The sequence below is a fragment of the Littorina saxatilis genome, linkage group LG14, assembly GCF_037325665.1.
Source record: "Littorina saxatilis isolate snail1 linkage group LG14, US_GU_Lsax_2.0, whole genome shotgun sequence".
In the NCBI taxonomy this organism is placed as follows: domain Eukaryota; kingdom Metazoa; phylum Mollusca; class Gastropoda; order Littorinimorpha; family Littorinidae; genus Littorina; species Littorina saxatilis.
In genome coordinates this window covers 24,287,591-24,297,590 of record NC_090258.1, presented here as the reverse complement: position 1 = coordinate 24,297,590, position 10,000 = coordinate 24,287,591, and the positions used below count along the sequence as shown (strand labels likewise).

Here is a 10,000-nt window from a genome sequence, read left to right as displayed (position 1 = left end):
AGGGGGTGGGGTTGAGTTGATAATGCTCTGTGGAATTTGTTAAAATGAAAAGTAGTTAAGATGTTTCTTGGTAAGAATTATAAGTCTGTATTCTATATCTTGAATAACGGGTTTGTAAAATGATTTTTTTTTTTAATTCAAATCGAGTTAAAAAGTGGAACCTTTCAGGATCACCAATAAAACCAAATAGATGAGCAAGTAAGAGGAACACGAACAATAAATCTCAAAACTTTTTACAAATAAAAGGATTAAAATGTAAGCCACGAAGGCCGTGGTAATAAAAACAATATGTACAGTTTGGCGACTAGTGGGCCTTGGGTGAGGATATGTTGTCTAGAGGGTAGTCGCTGGAATCAGGAGGGATGGCGGGAGCCACTCGACCTCAAACTGAAACACGCTGATGTGATAATCTGGGCTTAGTTATACCCACAGCCCCATGTCCGAGTCCCTGACCAGTCGGCACAGCAGCAAGCTGTGTGACCAGCCTAGAGAACTGCTACTGCGCAAATAATCCTGGGGACTCAGACCATGGAGCTGCATATGGTCATATAAGGTTTTAAAGGTAATTCTATTTGTAGCGCATGGAGCGAAAATGTGTTGAAATGAATAGGGTTCTCCACAATGGCAGGACTTGTTAAAGATATGGAAGCGGCAGCCGCCGGCACGGAGGCGTCTGAAGATAGTGAGGAGGTTTGTTGGGAGATCGGGGTGTAGATCGTTCATATCAATGGGTTGATAGGACAGAGATGTTACGTACTGACTTCGAATGAGTTTACGGATTTTACTGTAGAACTCGGTTACTGAGTAGCCGATGTTAGTGTTAGCTGGTGTGACGAATGGAATTCGTGTATCGACTCCCTCTCTCATATTAATCGAGACTTCACTAGTTGCGTACACAAAACGAGGTTAAATGACCGAGACTACGTCATGACGACACTGTATACATATGACGTCAACGCTCGCGCCATTAGTCCAAACCAGCGTACAAGACAAGAATTTGTTTATCTTCATGGAAAGAAATTTAAACGAAGAGAGCAAAAGAAAACAGCGTGCATTGGTATTAATTCGTGAATATGAACTGTACATATATTCAGTTGAGGTTGCTAGGATGCAATGCTCTGACCGTTTCATTGACTCCAAGATGGCAGCAATCAACGAAGCCACGTAGATTGCACCAGCATATGTTTCACCTTCCGTGGACGGATTTCCACATTTTTGCGATCTCCAAAGGTCCACTAACCGCAGGTAAAACACGCTAATACATTTTAACATTATTGATTCACAGGAAAACACAGGTATTGTTCATTTTTCCATGTGTTTGTGTCAGTCTGTGAACTCTTGTTTCTGTGTTGTTTTAGAGAAACAAATTGAATGATATCGATGGAAATCATACTTGATAATAACAGATATTGCACGTGTGTGTTGCAGAAGGTGCAAGTGTACAGGGGTGTACAATGCTTGTGTAAATGATGTCGTGTGAACACTGTGGGAAGGGCAACGTCAGCGGTAACCACGGAAGGAACCACCAACGTACCCAAGTGTCATCCAGATCGAGTTTATCATGATGAGTAGACTACTTTATATTTTGTGAACATTAACTTCATGTCTTCATTTGTTTAAACCGAAAAACATTTGCAACGAGAAGAAGAAGTACGTTCCGCGCTTCGATATCAAACGTCTACGCAACAAGAAGAAGAAAGACAATGTTGTTACGTGTGTGTGAAATCACACCAGCGAAATCATAATCTATAAAACTTTCATTTGAAGATTCTAAGAGAAAGGGATTGATGTCTGCAAGAATGATCATGTGCATGTTTTTGAAAGTACAGAATTATTCAATTTCTTATTACTTCTTTGCACTTGTCTCAGTTAAACACTGATCAGCCCTAGAACGAGAAGCAGACGTCACAATGGGGGCTCGAGTCACGGGATATTGAATCAACGTTTTACTTTCGATCCAGCCGTTCCAAATTTTTCTCGTTTCAAAATTGCTGTAGGTTTCTTGCATGTCGATTTGTATTGTATATGTTCGTACTTCATCGCCATCGTCTCATCATATAATTTTATTTATTTACCTTTAGTTATATTACTTATCACAGATCTATAACTCAACGTGTGCCCTATCACACGGTAAAATAAAAACTGGAAGTGTTGTCAGCTGAAACGACACGTTAAAAAATCAATATTTAGCGAGACCACTTTTGATTTGTTAGCTCCCAATTTTATTTGTGGTGTTCCAATTCATCAGTGTGATAGTATTCTTGCACGTACTATCGGAACCATCATTCCCCTTAGTTTGTTCTAAATTACGCGGGAGGTTGGTGGGAGTCAGGTACCTAAGAGGTAAGGATTTAATACCTGTATTTCCCTGTGAAGCCCTATATAATCGACTTGTGGATATCAGTCGTATTTACTTGCTGTAGAAGTGGCTGTAAATTAATCTACACAGTAAATGATGCGAATTGACAGTTGAGTTGATACATCTTGTATATTCAACGTTCGATCGAGTGAAAGATTGATCTTTTCGCCAGAAAGAGTCAAATAAAGTTTACAGTGTAAGTTCTCGTTAGTAGATAGAAGTAAACTGACTCACGATAGAACGTGGAAACATAACTCTTTGGGTGGTTGTGTGGAAACGTAACGTAACATACGTTGAAGAATTATTTCAAAGTACAGTAGAAGTAGAGCTAAACTAGGACTTGCATTTTGTGCACGAAGGCGCCGCCCGACTGTTTCTTTTTGTAATTTGATCCGAAATTTAGTAGCTCGACGGTGTTTGAGCAACATACATTTTGTACGTTTTGGAATAATACGCGAGGTGACTTATGAGTGACGACAGTTCCCCAGCTCATAATTTTAGAAAGTCCACCATCGCAGCCCAGTTGGCACGGAAACAGCCGGCCGACAAATCGCTTCCCATAGTAACCACAGATAAGAAGGGAAGAAAAACCCTTACTGTCGGTAACGATCGGGAAGAGGTGATAGACTCGTTACCAATTCCTGCTGACGAAGAAGAGAGTGTTCATCTCTCTCTTCAAGTTGACAGCAACCGTAACGACGAAGAGGTTGATCCACAGGCGTGCACGGACGTGTCACCTGTAAATATGTCTCAGTCCACAAGTGTAGATCCGCTAGAGTTGACTAGACAGCTAATGGCCGAAGGACAGTTGTTGGGGTTAGAAGGAGCCGAGTTGCGTGCATTTGTTCTTGATCAGAAAGAGAAGCAACAAACTCTTGATCGCGAAGAACGAGAACGTGATGCTGAACGACAAGAACGTGCTGAACGACAAGAACGTGATGCTGAACGACAAGAACGTGACGCTGAACGACAATTCCAACTGGAACAGTTGAAAATCCAGAACGCCAACCAAGAGGGCAACAGGAACAACAACTCGCCAGGACGTATTCGCGAAGATGATGGTTTCAAGCCCAAGATTCCTTTTCTAGACGACCGTGATGACATCGAGAGCTGGTTCCATCAGTTCGAGCATTATGCTCGAGACTGTAACCTGAGTGATGCAGCAAAAGCTTCACGTGTAGTGTACTTTCTGAAGGGTAAGGCGAGAGTCATCTTCTCAAAGCTGAACGAGGAAGACGCTAATGACTACGACACTCTCAAACACGCTTTGTATGAGGGCTTCCAACTCACTAGCGAAGATTATAGAAAGAAGTTTCGCCAAACCAAGAAAAGCGCCACTGACACGTATAAAGAGCACATCACGAAGCTAGAACGGTATCTAGACAAGTGGGTGGAATTAGCAGAATGCGACCAAGATGTAAAAGATCTCAAAGATTTGTTGGTCCGTGAGCAGGTGTTGGACACCCTTCCGCCTGACCTCGCCGTTCACATTAGGGATAGAGACCCTAAGAGCGCCAAAGAGATTGGGATGATAGCCAACACATATCAACAATCTAGATCGAACGTCAAAACTTCATCGACGTACGTCAAGCCTGAAAAACGTCGTTCTCCCCAAGAAGAAACAAGAATAGCTGCTCCATCAACAAAACCCGCAAATCAAACTCTAAAGGCAAAGTTGAGTGACGCCGAGAGAGAGAAACTGCGAGCATCTGGATGTTGTTTCATTTGTAAATTGCAAGGGCATGTCTCTCGTTTTTGTCCAAACAAGAGAGACACAGCAGGTGCAGTTTCATCGAAGAAAGATACACTTGAGACACCGATCCTCTTAGAAAAACTTTGCGGAAATTGCAAAGAAAAGAAATGTGCCGAAGTGGTACCAGTGAAGCTGAATGGAACAATTGTCAACGCTTTGAGAGACACTGGATGTACTGGTATCATTGTCAGCAAGAAGTTTGTGCCTAAGGAGGCATATTCAGCGAAAATGAAGGAGACTACTCTGGCAGAGAAAGACTCCAAGAAGATGTACCACACCGCCGTGGTGCACATCGATTCACCCTACTTTGACTCCGAGACAGAAGTAACGGTGATGGACGACCCAATTTACCCTGTCCTCATAGGTAAATGGTATGGACTAGGTAAAGAGAAGAAATTGACTCCCACATATCCTGTTCGAGACCCAGCGTGGTACCCTGGGACAGCAGCTGCTGTTACCACGAGAGCACAAGCGACAGAAGACGCCCAGAAACCAAGCTGCAGTCACAAACAGGGAGTCAAGGAAGAAGAAAGACTGTATTCGCCAGCTGATCTGAAGAGAGAACAGGCAAGTGACCCTTCGTTGAAGACCATCAGGCAATTTGCCAACTCTCCAGAAGGGATCAATGGGATACGATATTCATACAAGAAAGAAATCCTGTATAGAACAACGAAAGATCGCCACGGAAACGACCGTTCACTAGTAATCGTTCCGAAGAAACTCAGGAACAAAGTTCTTTCATTTGGTCACGATCACCCCATGGCAGGACACTTAGGTCAAAGAAAAACATCTGACAGAATTAGAGCAGAATTCTGGTGGCCAGGGTGTGCAGGAGACATTCGTAGGTATTGCTTGTCCTGTGACACATGCCAAAGAACTGCACCGAAAAGTCAGACAAAGAAAGTCCCTCTGGGAAGGATGCCACCCATCAGTTCGGTTTTCAAGAGAGTTGCGGTGGATATCATCGGCCCGGTCAAACCTATGTCGGAGAGCAAGAAACAATACATCTTGGTATCTGTTGACTACGCTACCCGATACCCCGAAGCCGTAGCCCTGAAAAACATCCAAGCAGACACCGTAGCTGAAGCTCTCTGGGAGATGTGGACTAGATTGGGAATCCCAGATGAAGTGATAACGGACCAAGGCACACAGTTCACCAGCCACCTGATGAAAGAAGTGAACGACTTTCTCAGCATCAAACACCATATGACTGCACCGTTTCACCCTCAAGCGAATGGTTTGGTCGAAAGGTTCAACTCCACACTGAAGAGCATGCTGAAAAAGTTAGCGATCGATCAACCGAGGGAATGGGACACGTTTATCCCCGCCCTCCTGTTCGCATACAGAGAAGCCCCACAAGAAAGCATGGGATTTTCGCCGTTTGAGCTGCTGTATGGGAGATCTGTCAAAGGACCCATGCAAGTGCTGCGCCAAACATGGACCGAAGAAGAAATCTCAGGGGAGCAGAAGACTACAGCGGAATATGTAGTCAACCTCAGGAACAGAATAGAAGAAACGTGCAACGTGGCACGTGAGAACCTGAAGAAAGCGGCCAGCAAGCAAGCCCATTTCTTCAACAAGAAAACGAAACCAAGGACGCTAGAAGTCGGAAAACGGGTTCTACTTCTACGCCCTGTGAAGAACAACAAGCTGGAACTTACATGGTCAGGTCCCTACAAGGTTGTGGAAAAGTTGAATGAATTCGACTACAAGATCCAAGTTGGCAGAAGAACACGGATCTACCACATCAACCTCATCAAGGAGTACCAAGAACGGGAATTGAGTTCCGCCACTCCCAATCCCAGTTCATCTGCCCAAGCGAGTGTTCCTGCTTCAAACGAAGAAGAAAGTGATGAAGAAGACGGAGGAGAAGAGGTCGTGGCTGTTGTCATGGAAGAGGACAACACGATGGACGATGACATTTTCAAGTATGACACTCAGAAGATGTTACCCCTCCTAGAAACTCAAAGAACCGAAAATGTGAAGAACATCCATTTCGACGAGAAATTGGACGAGGCAAAGGTCAAGGAGGCGAAGATGATCTGTGAAGAATTTGAAGAGTTCCTAACAGATGTGCCAAAGACGACGAACCTGGAAAAATGTTCCATTGAAGTGACAGAGAAGAAACCAGTCTTTGTGAAACCCAGACCCATACCTCACGCCATGGTAGAAACTGTCGAAAAGGAAATTGAAGAAATGCTGAAGTTGCATGTCATCGAACCTGCAAACTCTCCATACAACTCTCCCATCGTCCTGATAAAGAAGAAGGACGGAAAGTACCGTTTCTGTTTTGATCTGAGAGCTCTGAACAACGTGGTAGTGTTCGACGCTGAACCCATCACCGATGTCGACCATCTGTTTCAAAGTTTAGGAAAAGCGAAATACTTTTCAAAGCTAGACTTGACGAAAGGATATTGGGCGATCCCAATAGAGGAGAAAGATAGAGACAAGGACAACCACGGTACAGATTATATGAGCAGAGCGTCGTACGATGAATAATTATCTACTTGCAATAGGATAATTATCTTGATCCATGGGGTTATGTGACGAATGGAATTCGTGTATCGACTCCCTCTCTCATATTAATCGAGACTTCACTAGTTGCGTACACAAAACGAGGTTAAATGACCGAGACTACGTCATGACGACACTGTATACATATGACGTCAACGCTCGCGCCATTAGTCCAAACCAGCGTACAAGACAAGAATTTGTTTATCTTCATGGAAAGAAATTTAAACGAAGAGAGCAAAAGAAAACAGCGTGCATTGGTATTAATTCGTGAATATGAACTGTACATATATTCAGTTGAGGTTGCTAGGATGCAATGCTCTGACCGTTTCATTGACTCCAAGATGGCAGCAATCAACGAAGCCACGTAGATTGCACCAGCATATGTTTCACCTTCCGTGGACGGATTTCCACATTTTTGCGATCTCCAAAGGTCCACTAACCGCAGGTAAAACACGCTAATACATTTTAACATTATTGATTCACAGGAAAACACAGGTATTGTTCATTTTTCCATGTGTTTGTGTCAGTCTGTGAACTCTTGTTTCTGTGTTGTTTTAGAGAAACAAATTGAATGATATCGATGGAAATCATACTTGATAATAACAGATATTGCACGTGTGTGTTGCAGAAGGTGCAAGTGTACAGGGGTGTACAATGCTTGTGTAAATGATGTCGTGTGAACACTGTGGGAAGGGCAACGTCAGCGGTAACCACGGAAGGAACCACCAACGTACCCAAGTGTCATCCCAGATCGAGTTTATCATGATGAGTAGACTACTTTATATTTTGTGAACATTAACTTCATGTCTTCATTTGTGTAAACCGAAAAACATTTGCAACGAGAAGAAGAAGTACGTTCCGCGCTTCGATATCAAACGTCTACGCAACAAGAAGAAGAAAGACAATGTTGTTACGTGTGTGTGAAATCACACCAGCGAAATCATAATCTATAAAACTTTCATTTGAAGATTCTAAGAGAAAGGGATTGATGTCTGCAAGAATGATCATGTGCATGTTTTTGAAAGTACAGAATTATTAAATTTCTTATTACTTCTTTGCACTTGTCTCAGTTAAACACTGATCAGCCCTAGAACGAGAAGCAGACGTCACAGCTGGGCTAGATTCTGCCGCTTCTTTGGCAGCGACATCCGCTAGTTCATTTCCCCGGACCCCTACGTGAGAGGGGACCCAGAGAAATGATACGGATGTGCCGGATGAGATTAACTGGTGACATATAAAGAGGATTTCTCTTTGTAGCTCTGCCCGATTTGATGTGTTTCGATGCAGAGCTTGTAATGAAGAGCGCGAGTCAGAGCAGAAAACTACCGCACGCGGTGTGACTGGGAGGTCATTTATAAAAGTGCATGCCATGAGCAAGGCATACTTGTCGACGACGCCCTAGGTACCACATCACAAACAGAACTGTGCAATACACAGGTGTTTTCTACAGACACACTCAAACACACACACACACAGAGAAGCCGTATATATATATATATATATATATATCTATATCTATTGTATAAATATATAGAGATAGATGAGAGTGTATTTTTCGCGTGGCTATAAATTGATTCGACCTTTGCACTTTTACAGTGAGGATAATTTACGGGTCCAATTTACGTTCTGGACACTGCGGTGACCTTCTAAAAATAGTAACAGAACGCCGGGAATATCCGAAGATTCCCCCCTCATACTATAGTGCACCATACGAAGGAAGGGAGGTAAACGCTGAAAACATGGAGAAGATAAGGAAGAGTTATGCCGTAGTTGATCCCCCAAAAAAACCAAAATCCACCAATAACTCCCTAACCGTGTGTTTGACTGGTCCCAATTTTTGTAAGGACCGTCTCAGGAATGTATAGAACCTGTTCACCAAGTTTGGTGACGATCGGTCCGTTCATTCTTGAGATCTACTTGCGAACACAAACAAACACACAAACAAACAAACAAACAAACAAACACACAAACAAACAAACAAACAAACAAACACATCGACCGAAACCTATACACACCCCTATACCGGGGGTGTAAATACAGAGAGACAGGCACAGAGAGACAGGCACAGAGAGACAGGCACAGAGAGAGTGTGGTGGGGGAAAAATAAGAGGGGGAATAACAGATGAAGCTCGTCTTCGTTCCCACGGTTTGTACGTTAATGACCGTTTTAATCCTGCCATTAAGGCAGCCATACGCCGCCTTCGGGAGGTGCATGCTTGGTATTTTCTCGTCTCTATAACCCACCGTACACTGACATATAATACACGATATTTTTCGTGCGTGTGCACACGAAGGGGGATAAGGCACCAGCAGGTCTGCACATAAGTTGACCTGGAAGATCGGACAAATCTCCACCCTTAACCCACCGCTTGGGAGTCCGACGTCCTATCCACTAGACCCTTGCGCCCGTCGACAGATGAAGCAACCGAGACCAGCAGAAGTAGAGTTGCGTGAAGACGATAACAAGTTCAGTGTTCAAGGAATTGTTCTTACTGTTTCATTGTGGGCGTATTCCGGTGTGCTAGCATGATGCCCGTCTGCCTTTGTGTATGTCTAAATCTACTTCTTAATTCTTTTCCGGAACAATATCTGATTTGAAAACCATTTGACGGGCGCAATGGTCTAATGGATAAGACTCCGGCCTCCCATGCAGAAGGTCGAGTGTTTGAATCCCGGTCGCGCCTGGTGGGCTAAGGGTGGAGATTGTTGTCAATCTCCCATGTCATGTGCAGACCTGCCAGCGCCAGTGCCTTAACCCCCATTCGTGTGTACACGCAAGCACAAAGCCAAGTCCGCACGGAAAAGATCATATAATCCATGTCAGAGTTCGGTGGGTTATAGAAACACGAACATACCTTGCATTCTTCTCCCGAAAGCGACGAATGGCTGCCTGAATGGCGGGGTTAAAAACACACCGGGCCATACACGTAAAGACCCACTCATGCAAGAAACACGAGCGTACAAAGGAGTTTCAGCTCATGAAAGCCGAAGAAGAAGAAGAAAGAAGAACACCATTCAAACCGCCCTTTTCCCCAAACAAGTCGCGTGAAGCGACATAAAAACATTTAGTCAATCGTTAACAAACGATATAGATCAATAACCCAAAAAAAACAGTCATCGCCTCAACTGTCACTAAAAGCCGGATATGACGTCATCAAAGATAGTTATCCAAAAAAAGGAAAACACCTCTGGGGATATCATACCCAGGAACTCCCATGTGAAGTTTCATGAAGATCGGTTTAGTAGTTTTCTCGGAATCGTTCTACACGCACACACATACACACATACACATACACACACACATACACCGCCACCCTCGTCTCAATTCCCTGTCCATGTTAAAACTTTTAGTCAAAACTTGACTAAATTAATGT

The 10,000-nt window shown here is 43.6% G+C and overlaps 1 protein-coding gene across 1 annotated transcript; it reads left to right on the top strand.

Moving 5' to 3' along the window:
• Nucleotides 1–2,825: 2,825 nt before the first annotated feature.
• Nucleotides 2,826–7,680, top strand: LOC138946747 (uncharacterized). The gene is made up of 2 exons (XM_070318149.1): nt 2,826–7,071; nt 7,255–7,680. Exon 1 carries the CDS (start codon nt 2,826–2,828, stop codon nt 6,609–6,611), a length of 3,786 nt encoding a protein of 1,261 aa, XP_070174250.1. The 3' UTR covers nt 6,612–7,071; nt 7,255–7,680.
• The last annotated feature ends 2,320 nt before the right edge of the window (nt 7,681–10,000 follow it).

Excerpts from the sequence above, each read along its gene's own strand:
- LOC138946747 (XM_070318149.1), top strand. The coding sequence starts at position 2,826 with ATGAGTGACGACAGTTCCCCAGCTCATAATTTTAGAAAGTCCACCATC.